Source organism: Planococcus citri, chromosome 2, assembly GCF_950023065.1.
Source record: "Planococcus citri chromosome 2, ihPlaCitr1.1, whole genome shotgun sequence".
Taxonomy (NCBI): Eukaryota; Metazoa; Arthropoda; class Insecta; order Hemiptera; family Pseudococcidae; genus Planococcus; species Planococcus citri.
The window spans coordinates 66,164,362-66,183,401 of record NC_088678.1 but is presented as its reverse complement, the minus strand read 5'-3'; the positions used below and the strand labels follow the sequence as shown (position 1 = coordinate 66,183,401).

The 19,040-nt window shown below is 32.1% G+C and overlaps 2 protein-coding genes and 1 long non-coding RNA gene across 5 annotated transcripts in view; 1 reads left to right on the top strand and 2 right to left on the bottom strand.

The window, feature by feature from the left end:
* Window positions 1-19,040, top strand: part of LOC135837181 (uncharacterized) — a 94,943-nt gene that overhangs the window by 42,728 nt on the left and 33,175 nt on the right. The gene's annotated exons all lie outside the window — the stretch shown is intronic.
* On the bottom strand, window positions 371-5,348 carry LOC135837166 (vesicular glutamate transporter 3-like). Of its 2 annotated transcripts, none has more exons than XM_065352354.1 (10): window positions 5,210-5,348; window positions 4,927-5,104; window positions 4,612-4,842; window positions 2,165-2,339; window positions 1,948-2,078; window positions 1,737-1,857; window positions 1,504-1,637; window positions 1,278-1,420; window positions 1,074-1,194; window positions 371-622 (listed from the first exon to the last, which is right to left on the bottom strand). In XM_065352354.1, the coding sequence occupies exons 1-10, from the start codon at window positions 5,278-5,280 to the stop codon at window positions 446-448; spliced, it is 1,482 nt and encodes a 493-aa protein (XP_065208426.1). In that variant the 5' UTR covers window positions 5,281-5,348; the 3' UTR covers window positions 371-445. The 2 variants fall into 2 exon arrangements, with proteins under 2 accessions (XP_065208426.1, XP_065208427.1); XM_065352355.1 differs by having other exon boundaries at window positions 5,182-5,309.
* Window positions 5,210-18,732, bottom strand: LOC135837162 (vesicular glutamate transporter 3-like). Of its 2 annotated transcripts, none has more exons than XM_065352346.1 (9): window positions 18,451-18,732; window positions 14,105-14,288; window positions 13,763-13,993; window positions 9,339-9,644; window positions 9,098-9,221; window positions 8,814-8,947; window positions 8,543-8,685; window positions 6,222-6,342; window positions 5,210-6,122 (listed from the first exon to the last, which is right to left on the bottom strand). In XM_065352346.1, the coding sequence occupies exons 1-9, from the start codon at window positions 18,615-18,617 to the stop codon at window positions 5,955-5,957; spliced, it is 1,578 nt and encodes a 525-aa protein (XP_065208418.1). In that variant the 5' UTR covers window positions 18,618-18,732; the 3' UTR covers window positions 5,210-5,954. The 2 variants fall into 2 exon arrangements, with proteins under 2 accessions (XP_065208418.1, XP_065208419.1); XM_065352347.1 differs by lacking the exon at window positions 18,451-18,732 and adding an exon at window positions 14,408-14,833.

The following is a 19,040-nucleotide window of genomic DNA, read 5'->3' as shown; positions in this document are numbered from 1 at the left end:
TTCTGTGTTGATGAGTATCATTTAAAAAATTACCCGAGATTGGTGGGAAACCAATTTTATCAACTGATTGTGCCCAATGACATGTGTAATATGGTGTTTAAGTATTGCGAAAACTAAATTGACACAAGTGGATAGGTAGTACATTAATATGAATCAATTTTTTGGTAAATTTCCACTACACGTGAAAGTGTTTCAGTTATCGAATGATGTTTAACTAATCATTTATAGAGAGCTTTGATAGTGCGCGCTAAAAACTTTACGATGTCTTATCTTCAAAATTGAAATACAGCTTGTATACAATGTAAAAATTTGGATACCTAGACCTACTCATAAGTCAACACTCATGTGTGTGTATTAATGAAGCTCTTGATACATAGACAGTCACGAGGATTTATTACACGTTTTTAGAATTCATTTTTAATAGGTACCTATTACTATTACAGATCTATGAAGATGTTCTCCTGCGGTAGTTAATCTTAATCAAACGAGTACGTTCTTGATCAAAATTTGTCGATGAAGACCATGGCTGGGTTTCGCTGGATGCGAATCGAAGAAATATCACAGTGCTTAAAATCAAAACTGCAGATGTCAAAAGAAAACAATTGTTCCATTCTTGAGAGCTCTGAAATTTAAAAATTTTAAATATTGTGGAGGAAAAATTTGAAAAAAATTCCGTGTGCTTGAATTTGGTTCGGAGGTAAGTATAGCAATTTCAAATTTTGTCAATACCTCTCCCCCTCTCTTTGGAGTCAAAAAAAATTGAAAAAATTCACGTGACTAGACTCATGTTTCCTCTAACTTATTTTCAGTGAATTTAAAATTTTGTATTCAAAATTCGTTGAGGTATGACCCTGACCCCCACCCCTCCCCCGAAAAAAAACGTTTTTTTGGCATTATGTAGCAAGGGTGGGATATGAGGAAATTTTTGGGCTCCAACATTTTTTTTTAAATGTACCCAACAATGTTCCATCAAAATTTCAAAAATCTGAAGACAGGGGCATTCACCTTTTTCATCCAGGAATACCCATTGACAGTAATTCTAATAATAAAATCGTATGTTGAAGATTGCTTACATGATTAATGGTCATGAATCCAATACAAGTTCTTGAAACAATCGATCCCATACTGAAGGAAAATTTACCCAATGCTGCTATAACGCTGGTGTCGTTGGGAGATATGTTCACAATGATTGGTCTATAAAAACGAAATTATTTTTAAAATGTTTCGTTTTAATAATAACCGATTGATTGATCTCAATGTTATTTTGTCACACTTACTCGAGTACCGCTGGACCTGTCGACATGATGATTTGAATCACTACGAAGAGAATCATGGATATCGTGAAGTCATTTATGAAAACAGCCACCACGAATAAAATGCTGGATGAGAGGAAGGCGATACAAATGGTTATTTTATGCATCTGTGGGTGTTAAATTGAAAAATCATTGATACATTACGCTGTAATTGGATCAAGAATTACCAGCGATTGATTGTGTCGTTTACCCTTGTCAGATCGATGCCTTTTCTGTTTCTCCATCCGTCCAGAAATATTCCAGCCAATGGGAACGCGAATATTTGAGCTACTGTGGGGAGCGAAGAAATGATACCCACTTCATCTGTACTTTTATTTGTCAAATCTGAAAGTTTAATAAGGGACAAACGGATTTTAGTTTGTTATTTCTACGTAGATACCTACCTACCAAATTTTTATAAAAATTATGTTGAGCCAACTTTACCTTTAATATATAAGGGCAGACTTGCGCTCAAAATTGTGTTTATCCACATCAACGTGAATTTACCAACACACATGGCTAAAACTGGAGTTGATAAAAGAATACGTTTGTAAGGATGAGATCGCTATAAAAATGAAATTACATGTAGCTTGAATCTTCCAAAAAAAAATAAGGTGAATTGGTGAGTGAGTGAGTGAATGAGTATGGTAATTACTTCTTCTCGAAACTCGTGTCCAGTTTCTTCGAGTATGTAAGCGAGTTCAGTCTTGGAAATCCAAGTATCTTGGGAAGGTCGATTCTTCACCACGGTTAGACAAAGTATGGATATAATTAAAGATATTACTCCTGCAATAAAAAGCAGACTGAGTTAATTTCCATCTTATATGAATTCGTCTCTCATTTTGACGAAGACTTTTTAGATAGGTAAGTACCTGAGACATAGAATACCATTTGCCATCCCCATTTATTCGCTATGAAGCCAAATAGAGGAAAAGCAAGGGCGATTCCAGCATTTACTCCGTTGTAACCAATCGAAATTAGTGTGGATCTTTCTTTTCTTGGAAACCATCTGGAGTATAGTTCGGCAGTGCTTATGGAAAATACGTTCTAATGAAACAAGAAACCAAACAGAAAAATTATCATAGATTTATTTAGTGGGCTATTCGGAATTTCAATTAGGTAAATGAAGTTTTCTTGCTCATTTTATACTCCTGAAAAAATTAATGTAGATACCTAATTGTAACTTTTTTTTGCCCACAATTTTGACTCTAAATCTAAAAGAGAAACATCTGCGAGAGGAGGAGAAAAAGAGTATAATTCAAACTTTTTTTTTTTTTTGAATTTGATGAAGAATAATCTTCTGAGGCCCTTGAATTTGATTTGTCTCTTCCCTCCCTCCCTCCAATCATTGCTAGGAAAATATGGTAAAAAATACCTAGGTATGCTTTGGACATTTTTTCAAAAATACATTATGAAATTTTGCAATTTATTTTCATATACAGTACATTTTTATTCAGATGAAAAAGTCGTACTTAACTCAATATGCGATTGAAAAATTTTAAATTATTTGGCCATTTTTGATTTTAAAAACGTGGAAAGAAATTGGATAAAGTGTCCTCATAAAGCATTCTAGTTGATGTTTGAAAAATTGCGTATCCACAGTTTTTCTCTTCCTAGCTCTAGTCAAGGGGGGGGAGGCTAAAGATGCTTTAAGTGGCATGCAATTTATTTGAAATATTGCGAAAACGAGTATAAAAGTGGTTCAAAAATTAATGAAGGTAGCTCCTATCGTAAAATTACTGACAAAAGATGCACCTCTTGGAATCGCTAATAGGGTAGCTTTGAAATATTTTATAAATTTTTGAAAACTCCAAGAAAATTTCTTTTGCTTTTTCATGGTCAGAAACACACATTTTCAGAATCCCTCTTAAGAATGGCAATTTCGTTAATCAGTTTGGTAGCTGAGACCTTTTTTTCTATTCATGTCCCAATCTATCTAATTTAAAGCAATTTTTCATGTGAGGTATATTTTAATGGAATCTTGAAATATTTTTAAAAGATCCTCTTGTGAATTCAATGAATTTTTTTGTGTCGTAATCATTGGCAATGGAACTTGCAATCATTTTTGGGATGAGTACCTACAAATACAATGTCATTTATTTTTGATAATTTCTCATTGAATTTTTTTTATCTCCACAATGAGTAATTTTTTTTCCTAAAGAAGAATGACAAAAAATACATCAACTTTTTTTTTTTTGGTTTTTGATTCATTTTTGTACAGTTTAGAGCAATTTTTGTAATATTTTCTCAATTCTTTTTCGATTTTTAAATTTTTTCAAAAAATTGCTTGGATTAAATAAACATTATGGAATTTGAAGATGAGACATTTTGGTTTTTCACGAGCTTTTTCAAACGTTTTCTTGCTGATGGATTGTTGAACAGTGTCTTTTTTTTTGTTGTGTGTTTTTTTTTTAAATTTTTAGTAGATACATTTTTATTAATTTTCGGGAAAGTTTTGTGAATAATGCCCCAATTCAGTTACAAACATTTTTTGATTTTCATGATTTGAAAAAAAGTACGCCGCGCTGGGGAGGAGGATAGCAGAGTTGAAAGCAATTTTTGCCATACTTATTCACTCAGTTGAAACGTTTCAGTTTGTATAGGATTTTCATTAGAATTTTTAAAAGTTAACAAAATGTTTTTTTCCTCGGTTTGATTAAATTTTGAATTTTGTAGTTTTGGAGTACTTACCTACTCAGTTGTGTAATATTTTGCTAAATTTTTGGCAATTTCTTTATTTTTTCAATTTTGTAAAGTTTTTTGTCATTAAGAATTTGTTTCTCATTTTTGTGATATTTTTTCCAATTTTGAATTATTTTTTGATTTTAGTGATTTTTTTCAATTTCTTTACATTTGTAGGCCAATTTGTATCTACTTATTGGTTCTTTTTTTTTTTTTTACAATTTGAGCAATTTTATGGATTTTTTAAAATCTTTTCCCTTTTGTTAGCAATATTTTCGACATTCAGGTTGCTCATTTCAATGCTCTTTTTCAAACAATTTTGATGAGAAATTTTTTCAGATTCAGTTTTTTTCGATTTTTTTAAATGGAGTATTTCTGAAATATTTAATACTTTTCCCACTTTAAGTGAGTGTTTAGGTTTGTAAATGACAAGACGGGGGGATAAAGGGTCGTTCCTCGTTACTTTGAGATGATTCTTTTATTTTGAAAGAAAGTTCCGATATAGTGACAATTTACATTAAAATGTTTGTCCCGAAACTTCAGAACATAACCAAAATCGTTTCATTTTGTTCGGTAAAATGACCAGCAAATTTGATCCTTTTAATAAGAGGAAAAGTACTACACTTGAAATTATTACCAGAAAAAATCCAGTCACGAAACGACACACCAGAAACGCGTTGAAATCCAGATACAAAATGGCCGGATGAAAAATAGTCAAGAATCCAGCAATTAACAAACTCATCGAACAGCTCACAGATCCTCCGAATTTATCCACAAAATATCCTCCAAATAGAGCGAATAATCCTCCATACCAGAGGACATTAGAAACAGTACCTAAGGTTACAGTATCCCATTCAAATTCAGCTGGCTGATGGGAGAAAACAGATTATCATAAAATAAAAGCGTCATTAAAATGATACAAATAGGTACATTTCAAGAAGTAGGTACTCACTCGAATAAAAGTTTCATCTCCCATCGTGATTGTTTTGTTGGAAGTCATCTCGACGACAGCGATATTGGTCACATTTATCAACATGGTGCAATTGGCAAAGCACATGAATACCGCAATAGCGACGAGTAATCTTTTGGAACACCATATTGCTTTCGAAGGATCCTTTGGCACTTTTTTTCTAGGTAGGTACATAAAAATGACACGAAAATCGAGTTGAATTTTATCACAGCACAATGAAAGATGCACTAGACCTACTTGTAATTAAAATTACTAGAATAATTACGGTATATCGTTATTGTTGTTATATGGAAACTTTTCTGGAACATCCGGTTCGATCACACCGTTGGATTTCATCTCACTAAACGTCCTAATTTTTAATAGAAACTAGCTTATGGAAGAAATTGTTGAGCGATTTTTTCACCATCACGTTACCAGATTAAAATATTATTTGTATTATTCATTTTGATGCTGAAAGCATACGCACATTAATCTCAGATGTTGTGCTTTCTCCCCTCCTTCATGAGTAAAAAAAAAGCTGGCCTTGGTACTCCCTATGTTTGAAAAAGATTAGACATTTCATCAAATGACGAGACGCACGTGAGCGTCTAATTAAACAGATAAAGAGTATCAGTATTGAGTATAAAATTACAATTGTGACGTCTATTTGTGCTATGTACATGCATATTTGATCGCACCATATCATATTATTCCATTGTACATAAATCGTCGGTAATTAGTTATTCGGGTTGAATGATTTTGATTTCGCGTATTTTTTGAATTGAACGAAAAAATGTTTCTTAATCGATGATAAAGTCGAAATTTCAAAAGGTAATTAAGTATGTACCTATATAAATTATTATTTTTTAAAAATGATAACGTTTTGCAATAAAATAATAAAAATTTGGTTTATTTGAAAATCACATTAGCTTTTTAATTCACATAATAAAAGAGGTAGGTAATCAATGTTCAATATTTTAAAAATGAAAGTTGATTTCAAAATCACATTCCACAGGTAGGTTAGGTAGTTTCTATTCCCTGATTAAACGATCACGTTCTCCATCAGTGCTGCTTGGTAACGATGACGATGTTGAAGACCACGATTGAGCTTCACTAGATCCGTATCTGGCGAATATTACGACTGTGGAGACTAGAACGGCGCTTGCCAATAGGAAACAGTTGTTCCATTCTTGTAAAGTCTGCAAAAGATTAAATCAGAAATTTAAGTAGGTACCTATTTTGAAAAAAAGTGGATAATTTTGTTCAAGCTGATGTAAATACGAGATACCAATACGTACATTGTCTATCGTCATAAATCCGGTTAATGTTCTGGCAATTATGGTGCCAATTGAACCGAAAAATAGAGCCAATCCGGCCACAACACTGGAGTCGTTTGGAGCTACATTCACGATGATTGGTCTGTTGGTAAATATTTTGTAAGATTAGATGAGTAACGGTTGAAAAAATTATAAATTGAAAAAAATAGTTGAAAAGAGCTGAATTTGTCGACCTCTGTAATTTTTGGCTACTTTGAACGAAAATTGGCTGAGAAAAAAACAGTGAAAATTTGTATTTTATCTTTGTAATTTTTTCTTATCATGAAAAATGGAAAGGGAAGTGAAGAGTTGGGGAGTCTCGATTATCAGTTTGTGGCATGATTTTTAGCGATGGTTGAATTAGGAAAGTTCATTTTATAGCAAAAACTTGAAATATATTGTCAACAGTTGAAATAATTTTTTTTACGAGGGAATGGTTTTTAGAAACGTTGATTTTGTAAAATAATTTGAACTGTAACATGAATTACAATTTTTTTTTACACTGAAAATGATTGATTTTACCAAGTTTTTTTCAAGGTTTCATTTTTTCGGTAATGTTTCCTCCCCAATTGCTCAACTTTTGCAATGTAAGTTGATCCTTTGCACTGCTCTGGGCAATCATTTTTATTAATATTTTTCAATTTTTCATAAATTAAGAATTTTTTGAATTTGAGAACCCTTTTTTTCTACGCTTTGATCTTGGAAAATTGATAAATTTCAATGTTTTTTGACTTTGCTATAATACAAATTATTCAAGCTTTAAATCAGATGTACTTTCTGAAGATTTTTCTTCTCAATATTTTTTGGTTTTTCTATGGATCATTTTTTGATTAATAATTTCCATCATTCCTTAACATTTCATCAAAATTATCTATGTAGTGTGTTTTATTTCACTTTTCTATAGTGTGAATAGTTTTTCAATTTTTCAACCTTACGAAACCATTTAAATTTTTTATATACATTTTTGTTTCTTGTTTTTTTTTTTTTTTTGGTTTCAAATCAAAAAGGTCGCGTCATCTTCTGCGGAGGACTTCCAATTTTATGATATTTGAGAACTTATTGTAGGGTCCAGGTCATTCGTAAACGAGGGAGTTCATCTACCCAATTTTTTTTTAAATTGATTAAAATTCGCCTAATTAGAAAATTTTTTCCTCTGAAAAATCAAAATAAGTAATCCAATTTGTACTTGAGATACAAAGGACACGAGCAGTGGCGTAGCCAGGATTTTCTCAAGGAGGGGGCAAAACCAGATTTTTAGGCATAAAAAATGTAAATGAGGGGTAATTTTCTGGAAATCTATTATAATGTGTGGTGATTTAATAAAAACGAAGGCAAAATTACTGCTCGAGCGAAGCGAGAGCGAAAATTTTCGGAAAAATGGGTCCAAACAACGAAAAAACGTCCATTTTTGCATGTTTTCTTTCAAATTTTCGCTCTCAAGGGGGGGGCCATGGCCCCCTTCGCCCCCCCTTGGCTACGCCACTGGACACGAGGGATGGACTTATGCTAATGAGAAAGAGTGAAGGGGGGAGAACGTCCCCCTTAAATTTTGAGAATAATTTCCGGCTCAATTTTGGTACGTTTTGCCATTGAATTAGCTTCTTTGATTCTAATTCTTAAAAAAATAAATGATGATTGATGAAACAAGCTCGAGAAAATAATGTTTACCTCATTGGACCGATTGGAAGGGAGAGGGGAGTTCATGTGCTCCAATTTTTTTTCAAATTATGAAAATTCGTCTTTTTCGAGAATATTTTTGGATTGTAAATTTGCAATAAAAATTATTCAAATTGTTTTTGAAGCGTAAGAATTCCTCCCTCTTCGTTATTCGGCCCAGATTGTAGTCGAAACTATTTTTGATTATGACAAACTATCGTCGTTTGAAAAAAATTGGAGCACTTGACCTCCCCTTTACCTCCATAGGTACCTTGGACTCAAAATTATTCTTTGGGGATAGTTTTTCAATCGTTTTTTTGTTCTAGGATCAAAGCAGTAAATATTTGTTGATTTTTGGTGAATTTTTAAAAATCAAATTTGGGGCAAAAATGTGAGAAAAATATCAAAGTGTTACCAAATTGACGAAAGCTAAAATTTCTAAATACTGAATTTTCGACCTTCCAAATCGATTGGAAACGGTTTCAAACCGATTTGAGCAGTCCTGAAACCTTCAGTAGACTTTTGAAACTTTAAATTTCTACAAAATTTTATCAAGTGATGTTGGAAATTCGAAATTCTTGTTGATTCACTCTAACCTCTTCACTACTCAATTGTAAAGTTCATAATTAAATACCCCAATAACTTACTCTAAAACCGGTGGCACGACCGATAGAGCGATTTGAATAAGAACGAAGAAAGCCATCGATAACGTGAAACTGGTACTCAACGTCAAACCTACAAAGAAAACGCCGGTCGAAATATACGATGTACTGACGGTTATCTTGTGCATCTGTAGAACTGTCAAGTATGATCAACATTGTCCATACAATTAGATATAGGTTAATAGGTATTCTTAGGTAAGTATCGAACAGCAAATTATCAAGATCAATAAGAGTGCCACGTGAGCAGGTGATTTACCCGAGTTAATTTTATGTCCGTGTTGTTTTTCCAAAAGTCCAGCAATGCACCTGCCAGCGGATAGATGAGGATTTCAACAGCGGTAGGAATCGAAGATATCAGTCCTACTTGGTCTGTGCTTTCTCCAGTCAAATCTGAAAGTTACAAAATGCACGTTTTATATGACTAATATTGTATGCCAATATATTTTATCGTCGTACGTCCTAACTTGAGTTCGAGAGATGAACTTTGGTTCGTATTCAGTTGATCTGTTTGTTGTTTAAATTGAAAATTAACTCTGTTACCTTTAACATAAAGTGGTAAACATCCAGCTACGATCACATCTATCCATAGTAAGGTGAATTTTGCAAAACATACGGCCAGTACAGGTGCTGATAAGAGGATCTTTCTGTAAGGGTGGCTAGTATTCTAAACAAGAGGAAATTCTCATTACTAGCCAATTATATTCATACCATCGTAGATAAAATGGCTCATCATCATTAACTTAATCTCGTAGTTAATTTCGAATTTTGTATTTATACTTACTTGTTCGCGTTGCAAATCATCAGTGCCATCCAAAATGTACCGCAGCTCTTTGTCGGATATACATCCATCTTGAGTAGGGCAATTCTTCACAAAAATCACACAAACTATGGCGAAAATGACTGATATCGCACCCGCCATATAAAATACCATTTGCCATCCCCATCCGGCGGCTACGTATCCAAATAAAGGATAGGATATGGTTACACCGACGCTGGATCCGTTGTAACATAACGATATTAGAGTGGATCTTTCTTTTTTTGGGAACCACTGAGAGTATATTTGCGCTGTACTCACGAAAAACGATACCTGTAACAGAAATAAAATTGATCAGTTTGAGATACTGCTATAACAATTTATTATGAAAGTACTGAACCAGTGTCAAAAATTAGTGAAAACAAAAACTTTAATCCAGTCTTATTTCACAGATTTATTCGATGAAATTTGGGAACCACTGAACTAGTTTCAAAAAACTAATGACACGAAAACTTCCATTCGACCTCTTTTTAAAGAATTATTTCTGACAAATTGGAAACCACTGAACCGGTTTCAAAAAATAACGCTTACAATTTGGGAATCACTGAATCAGTTTCAAAAATAAAGCTTATGCAATTTGGGAATCACTGAACCTGTTTCGAAAAATAAAGCTTATACGATTTGAGAATCACTGAACCAGTTTAAAAAAATTAATGAAAACAAAAATTTTCATTTCAATTTTTCTCAAAGATTTTATCTGATAGATTGGGAACCACTGAATTAATTTCAAAACTGAAAGCTTACAATTTAAGAACCACTAGATCACCTTAAAAAAATAACGCTTATAGTTCGGAAAAAATTAGACCATATTTTTAAAAATTGAGCTCACAATTTGGGAACCACTGAACCAGTTTTTTTAAAAAAAAATGAAGTTTTACAATTTGGGAATCACTGAACCAGTTTACAAAATTAATGTAAATAAAAATTTTCATTTCACTTTTTCTCAACGATTTTTTCTGATAGATTGGGAACCACTGAATTTATTTCAAAACTGAAAGCTTACAATAATTTAAGAACCACTAGATCACCTTAAAAAAATAGGTAACGCTTATAATTCGGAAAAAATTGGACCATATTTTAAAAAATTGAACTTACAATTTGGGAACCACTGAACCATGCAGTTTTAAAAAAATGAAGTTTACAATTTGGGAATCACTGAACCAGTTAAAAAAATTAATGAAAACAAAAAATTTTATTACACTTTTTCTCGAAGATTAATTTCTGGTAAATTGGGAACCACTGAATTAATTTCAAAACTGAAAGCTTACAATTTAAGAACCACTGGACCAGTTTCAAAAAATAATGCTTACAATTTGGGAACTACTGAACCAATTAAAAAAAAATAAAACTTGCAATTTGGGAATCATTAACCAGTTTCAAAAACTAATGAAAAGTAAAACCGCCATTCAGATTTTTTCACAGATTCGTTGTCTCGCAGTTAAGCCCTTCTTGTTTTTTTCCACTGCCCTACCTTCAACTATCCCAAAAATGATTCAGAACGAGTATCTATTGACTTACAATCAGAAGATTGACAATTGATCATCAACTTCAGCAAAAAAGACTTTACCTAATTCAAGTATCGTAAGTTTCCTCTCAATAATGGAAATTTTCAAATTAAGTGTACTATTTTTTTTATCATGGATTTGAAGGGGAAAAACTTTAATAAAAAAAAAATGTTTTGCACCGAATAATCCATCATACTTTAACAAAAATCCACAAAATCATGAAAAATTAGACCTACAATCTTTCGTACCCTTCTTTTTTCTTTTTCGAAATTTGACGTTTTAACAAAAGGCCATCTTCTTAATAATTTGTTTGTCATTCATCTCGGTGACAATAATGATATTCCCACGAAAAATTCAGATAATGCATTTTTATCATTTTCTTTTATTTATTCGACCTTCACTCAGTCGAAAAATTTTCTCCACAAAACTTCATATCGGTTTTAAGGAATGTGTTTTTCTCAAAAAGAATGCACTTCTTGTTTGTGAGATGTACAAATATTATGTAGGTACACATCATAAATATTTTCTTCTCTGAATTAAAAATTCAGTTCCCTGGTTAGAAAATGTTACCCGAGGAGGGGACAATTTTTGAAAAAACTGCTTTTGAGAACCACTGAAAAAAAAATCAACGGCTTACGAATTTTTCAGTACCTGTTGTATCATTTTTGAAAATTATTGATTTATTGAGAAAGATAGCGAAAGTTTGAATGACGATTTATTCGTTTTCAATTTATCGAGGCCCTCTCCCTCTCCCTTCCCTCCTGCCATTTTGATGAAAAATTCAATTACTTACTTAAGTTTTTTTACATTTCTGAGAAAACGTATAAGTTCAAATTTTGTTGATTGTGTTTTTTTATCTTCTGCGAAACGAAAATTTTACAGTGATTTTGAATCGTGAACCCCTTTAGTAACACCTCTCCCCCTCCCCCGTCAATATTTTCAAAGTTATGAACGAAAGAAATGGAATTATTGAATTTTTGCAGCTTAGATAATTTTTTTCTATATTTAGAGGTTTCAAAAATGCTGAAGATTTTTGAAAATTTCGGTATTATTTTCTCGACCTTAGCGTTTGGTTTCATCAGTCCACATTTCTGATAAGTTGAAAATCCCTCGGTTATATGTACTTGGTAAGTCATTATAAGCTTAGAATAAATGTGAAGTAGAGATGGTGAAATATTCAAAAAATCATGCAGCTTTACTTTCAATTTTCCAACTTCCGAGGAAGGGTTAATGATCCTGAAATCATTTCGTAGGATTCCTGAATTAGATTTTTTTCATCACTCTCCCTCCTCTGCCCAATTCTTTTCTCCTATTATATTCCTCCATACTCATTATTCAACTTTGAATTTTTTCAACAGTCAAGGAATGCTGTATTACGAGAAAGTAATTTTAATTGGAATTTATTAATTTCTCATGAGACTGAGAAAAAGTGTTTCAAAATGGACTTTGAAAGACTCAAACTCTCTTCATCCAATGGAATTTTGAACTGAGAATTTTTGAAAACGTTCATCTTCCAATGAAAATATCATCAGCTCAATAATTTTTGGATGTCTGATTTTATTTTTGTGAGGTGGGTTTTTGCATAAGAACATACAGGGTGGTTCATTAGTAAAGTTTGAAAAAGAAAAAAAATTATAAAAAATCGTTCAGTAGTAAACTCTTCTTATTCAGTAAAATTTTGAATGGAAAATTTTTCAAAAAATCAAAGATTCCGAAAAAAATCTAAAAATTTTATTACTCCAATAAAGATTTTCGCGACTTCCTCATCTGTGTGGTTCGGGGCTCAACTATTTTCTGTAAGACTTCCTTCGATGAATTTTATCGAAATTCAAAGTTCTGTATAGGTACTTGATTATTTTCAAAAATGTTCTTGGAAACTACATTTTATCAATATCGTGTGGCTATCAGACATTAATACCTAGAAATATAAAGCGAAACTAAAACATTACTACTTCAAATGAAAACAATTAAAAATGAAAGACAAAAAGACTCTATCGCACATGAATACACGATGCCTGCTTGAAAACACGTATCTTTAACAACTTATCACCAAAAAATTCCTCCAACATCTCTCAAAAAAATTGGAAAAACTCTCAAGACTTCAAGAGTTTATATTACTTAATTGGTGAAAAATATCACATTTTTTCAAAGTTTTCCATCAAAAAATTTTTTGATAAAGATTAAGAGGATCGAAACTGAAATTTCCCTCTCATCAAATTCATTTAATAGTTTTTTTTCACCCTTCCCTCCCTCTTTTGGGGTTCATGGCAATCACAATTACTATAATATAATTTTTGAGATAGACTTAAAAAGGTAAGGCAGGTGGAAAAGGTCAATGTTAAAAATTTTTGTGGGTAAAGAAACATTCATTTCTGCAGATTTAGATATTCGAAAGAAATATTTTTTCCCAATTTTTCTCAAATTGTTCCACACTGCCTAAAAAATTTTCTTCGAATTTTTTCTCAGTACAACTTTCAATTTTTTACCTCAGTCTTTTTATACGATAATTTACAAATTCTGTGACCACTTATTGAAGTTTCCAAAAAAAAAAGCCAGTTTCCTATCCTATCCTATCCTATCCACTGACCTATTGGGCTATTGATCTGAAATGGACCTTAATTGGCATATGAGGACTCCTCGTCTGTGATCAGAAATCAAAGACAGGAAATTTAATACGTATTCGAGCATTAGAAAAAAGTTTTATCAACTCTTTTTTCCACAATAATAATTTCTTTTTGGGTTTTTAGTCATTTTTAGGCATTATTTTACTTAACCATCTTATTCAATAATCTAGTCTACCCACTTTATGGTACTAAAAATACCTAAGTAGGTATAGGTGTATATTTAACTCATGCAATTTTGAAAAAAAATAAAACAATTACCTACCACGAAACATCCAGTCACAAAACGATTCACCAAAAATAAATTATAATCGAAGTACAACGTAGCCGGTTGAAGTATCGTCAATACACCGCCGACCAACATACACAACGAGCCACTGGTCGATCCACCGAGTTTGTTTACAAAAAATCCAGAAAAAAATGATAACAGTTCTCCGTACAGAAATACACTGGAAACGATCCCAATGGTTGCTGAATTCCAGGCAAATTCTGGCGGCTAATTTCACGATAATTTTTAACGAGTGTGTTAATCATCGCCGAAAATTGATAAAAATAATGTTAAAAATTAGTGATAAGAGAGGAGGTGTTTGTTTACTGTTCAACTTACGCGTTCAACGGTCTTATTTCCTATCGTTACGTTTTTACTCGATGTCATCTCGACGATAGCGATATTCACGCTGCACATCAACATTACGACATTGGTGAAGCATAAAAATACCACCACAGCGACCCAAAATCGTCTCGAAAACCATATCGAAGTCGAGAAAGGTGTGTCATCTGAGGATACTTCTCTAAACATAGCAATAATGAAACGAAAGATGAAAGTATTTTCAAAAATTAGGCGAAACATTTCACAATTTTATGAAGCTAGGTAAAGGTAAGTATTAATAGGCAACAAATGATACGTTACCGAATTTCATGGTTTTCGTTTTCCTGCTGTTTTTTAACAAATTTCGATAAACCGCGTGTATTTTTTACTTCCATTTCACGTTACCAACATAACCAGATAGGTTCAATGTGAGAGCTCAACCACCTTCGCGCAATATTTATCGTCACAAAACCTGTTTCGAGAAGACCGAAATGATGTTCGTTCGAACTTTGATTTGGTTAGTAAAAAATCACATGCCGGTCCAATACAGCCTCGTGTGTTTGACTAACTGTGAGTTACGAAATATACTGAATTTGCCTCGAAAATCTCCTATTACTCGTGTAACTATGTATTTTTATCTAATGTTCGTGTTGTGATTGCGATAATAGATACGAGGTTGAATTGTATAGGTATTCAGATTCATGTTTAACACTTTTTTCTTACCTACTTGTTGCATTTGAATATTGTGAAGCTGAAGTTGAAGATTGCAAATTTGGTTTTTGATAAGGGGGTAGGATGGAGCAGCTAGAGGGGGAGGGGTGACAGAAGGGATCGAGCTATAGTTGAAGTCTCTGATTCGAAAATCTAGCAATTTTATGAAAATTCGTAAACTTAAATAGATTTTTTATTATTTTGTTAGAGTGGAATGGAGTCAAGTATTAAAAAAACGAGAAATATGTTTCTGAAATTATTCAAAAAATTGCTCAACAGACTGGTACCTTATACTACCTATCTTCTAAAAGGCATGGAAAAAATTCATCTCTGAAAAATAATTTATTGAAAGATGAAAAAAATAAGGGAAAATGTTTTCAAAAAAAAAAAAAAAATACATGTAAAAAATATAACTTATTGAAAGTATCATTTTTATGGATCACCAAAAAATTGTCAATTTTCCAATATTTAAACAAAAATACATTTTTGGTGAATTTTTGAAAGTCAAATCTGGCCCAAAAATGGGAGAAAAAAAAATCAAAATTTCATAGAATCGATACAGAAAGCTGAAATTTGGCAAGCAGCTCATTTTTTACTCTCAGAGTTGAATGGTAACGGTTCTGAACTATTCTTAGCAGTTCTGGAATCTACATAAACAGATTTTTAAAACTTGAAATTTCTATACAAAAATTTTACGTAATAAAGTTTGAGATTAAAATTTACTTTTTGATCAAATTTCAACATGTTGAGTCGGTTAGTGGGGATTGTGAGCCATTCTGGAACTTCAGCTGGATTTGAGAAAATCCAGATTTTCAAAAAGTCATGCCAGATTGGAAAAACGATTTTACTTGTACCATTGAAAATTTGAAAAATTCACTGTAATCGGCCTGATTGAAGAAAAAACTGAAATTCAGTACATACTCTATTTTTGACTTTCCGAGTCAACTGGAGATAGTTTTGGAGTGTTTTGGAGCCTCTAGCAATTTTTTCGAAACTTCCTTTACCTTGAAATGTCATAAAATCACTCAAGATGAACTTTAGCTCTCATATAAAAACGCGTTCAGTGCATTTTAATGAATAATGAATAATGATCCTTTTGACCAATCAGTTTTTGCCGGTTCAGAACGGTGTGTTTTTCAAATTTTCTATCCAGAAATTTGCTGGAGAGATACAAAATCTCCAGTTACGTTTCCGCTGGCAGAAAACTTCTTTGAAAAGATGGTGTGTAGTCGACGAAATGAGTCACGAAAAAGCACCAATCACGTTTATATACCTATTTATTTTAGACGTTTTTATTGAACTTTTTGGAAATTGGTAATTTACAAAAACAGCTGAAGGCTTCAGAACTGCAAGAAATCATCTCTACTCGATTCAGAATGTTTGAAATTAGGATATTTTTTAGCTTTTTAACTTCATTTGGTAAAATTTTGTGGAAATTTCAACGTCCATAAATCTGTACTCGATGCTTCAGAATTGCTGAAAATGGTTCGAATTCGTTTCCATTCGATTCAGAGAGTTGAAAATACATACAATAAATATTAGATTTAAGCTTTTTATATCAATTTGGTGAAATTTCGATTTTTTCCTCATTTTTAGTCAAAATTTGGCTATCGAAAAATGCAATTCGGGACCAAAAATTTTGGCTGATGATTTTCGTCTTATTTTCGTTCATTTTTGTCTACTTGGAAAATTTTTCGCTCGGTTAGGATACTGCCCTTGTATTTCCAAAAAACATTAAAAGCCAAAAACATCGACAAAATTTTCCAACGTTCAAAATTTGTTAAAAATTGAAAAAAAACAATATTTTCAAAAATAGTACCTACTTTTGCACAAGTTCTTCAAAATCATTTAAGTGATTGAAAAAATAATTCCCCTTTGTATCTGCCCAACGCAGGGACGAAGCGAAGGAGGGGCTAAGGGGGCAGACTTCCCCCCTCCCCCCCAGTGTTCCGCGAAAGTTGGGAAAAGTTGGGAAATTGTGAGAAATATGTACATACAAGAAAGTTGGGAAAATACAAAAATTCCGACAGTAAGTATTTTAGTTTTGGAGTTTTCAAATATTAAAATTTTTACAATCATCAAAGTTGAAAACTTTCCCAACTTTTGAAGCCAAACCAGTTTCTAAATCTACGATTTTCCCAACTAAAATGCACATTTTTTTCAAAAATTTTTGCCTTTTCGCATCAACATTACAACTGTTTTGCTTCTTGAAATTACAAATTTTAAAAATCTTTTACCCTCGCTTCGCTGGGGCCAATTTGTTTTTTTTTTCACGCTTGAAAATTTCAAGAAACTATTGATAAATTTTTTAAAAAGTTGAGATCAGAAAAACCGAATTTTTTCATTAAATTTGATATTGTTCTACTTTTTCAATTGCAATTTTTCCAAAGCTTTTAGCCTCAATTCGCTCGGGCCAATTTGATTCTCTTCTACTAAGTTACAATTTCAAGAAACATATGATTGAATTTGAAAAATATTAAGACCAGAAAAACTGGATTCTTTTATTAAAATTGATGTTCTACTTTTCCATTTTAAGTCACATATTTCCCAAAACTTTTGCCATTTGCTTGACTCGGGCCAATTTAGTTCTTTTTTCACACTAAGAATTTCGCAAAACCATTGATAAAATTAAAAGAAAGTTGAAATCAGAAAAACCGAATTCTTACATTAAAATTGATGTTGTTATATGTACTTTGCAAACTGCAAAGTTTTTAAAGCTTTTGGCCTCGCTTCGCTCGGCCCAAATTGATTCTCATCATACAAAGTTACAATATTTTAAAAAATCTATGATTGAATTTGAAAAATATTGAGATTAGAAAAACCGAATTCTTTCATTAAAATTGATGTTATTCTACTTTTCAAATCATAAATTTTCCAAAACTTTTGCCCTCGCTTCGCTCAGACCATTCAAAATGCTACTTTAAAAAATTTTATGAACATGAAAATTAAACAGAAAATTTCCAGAAATACTCATAATATTCAAAGCTTATAAAAAATGAAAATTTTTCATTTCTTTTGGAACAGAACCACTAGGTACCTTTTCAAAAATTTTTAATACCAGAGTGTTCAGCACGTTAAAATTTTGATTATACCTAGTCGGTTTTTTGGCTACAAAATGTCGTGATACAATCCCCTCACTACTTGTAACTTAGATACCCTCTTTTTTCATCCAACTTGGGAATTTTCAGTCGAATAAGTTGGGAACTTTCAGTGAAATTAGTTGGGAATCTTAGGATCTTTGCCCCCCCCCAGCAAAACCACTTCACTACGTCCCTGGCCCAACGAGACACCAAAAGTTTCCCACCCTAGAGGTTGAGCGTTCTCTTAGATGGAGGAGATGAGACCCTCCCCCTCCGAAAATTCTTATTCGAAGAGTTCAGTATTTGAGAACAAATAAATTCTCTGATTTTAAAGAAATAGGAAAATGATTTTTTATAATGTTTTACAGGATTTTGCGTTTTTAAATTTGATGATCGACCACTAAAAGACAATAGTTGCAACTATTCACTTTAAAAAAAAAAAATTCAATTTCAAAAACTTACAAAACCTCTTTGTTTTATCCAGTGTTTTCTTGGTTTTGATTAGGTTTGAAAAATGGCTGAAAAAAGACCAATAAGTTTCCGAATTATAAATTAATTGTTTTTGAATATTACCTATAATAATTATTACTGCATATATGTTCAAGTTCAAGTATTGTTTCAGTTTCACATTCCACAGGTGCTGGTGCTTCTCTTGCATACTGTTGTAAGCCACTATGTTCGTTGTGTGTGAAAGCGTCGCACAAAATATATATGAGAAGGAATAAAATAAAATAATACATAATAATTTGAATTCGCCACGAAAAAATTCATTCTAAATCATTAGGTGTAGGTACCTACATGATATTCTATAATATAAACTTGTAACACAAAAGAAAGTGCACGATGGACTGATATAAAAAATAACACATTTAAAAAATAGAAATGTTTTGAAATTCAACAGCTGGTAGTAAAAATTCTTATCTTAATAGAAACGTCATGACAGCAGCATACATTCTCATTATTGCGAAAATAGATGGTGTTATCAAGTAGGTAGTAAAAGTTTGTTGGTAAACCATCTCTTTAAAAAAAAAAATAAATTGCTCGATTAAATTATGAACTAAAATTGTAATTACTCATACTCAGTTACTCACTCGTTACTGTCTCTCCACTTCAACAAATCTCGTATTTTATTCAATTTACATTGAAACATTTCGTGACTTGAG

Excerpts from the sequence above, each read along its gene's own strand:
- LOC135837166 (XM_065352354.1), bottom strand. The coding sequence starts at position 5,280 with ATGAAATCCAACGGTGTGATCGAACCGGATGTTCCAGAAAAGTTTCCA. Across the intron at positions 5,105-5,209 it reads AACAACAATAACGATATACC|AAAAAAAGTGCCAAAGGATC; the intron begins GTAATTATTCTA and ends GTACCTACCTAG. Across the intron at positions 4,843-4,926 it reads GAGATGAAACTTTTATTCGA|CCAGCTGAATTTGAATGGGA; the intron begins GTGAGTACCTAC and ends TTCTCCCATCAG.
- LOC135837162 (XM_065352346.1), bottom strand. The coding sequence starts at position 18,617 with ATGTATTATTTTATTTTATTCCTTCTCATATATATTTTGTGCGACGCT. Across the intron at positions 13,994-14,104 it reads GAAATAAGACCGTTGAACGC|CCGCCAGAATTTGCCTGGAA; the intron begins GTAAGTTGAACA and ends TCGTGAAATTAG. Across the intron at positions 8,948-9,097 it reads TTTACCACTTTATGTTAAAG|ATTTGACTGGAGAAAGCACA; the intron begins GTAACAGAGTTA and ends TGTAACTTTCAG.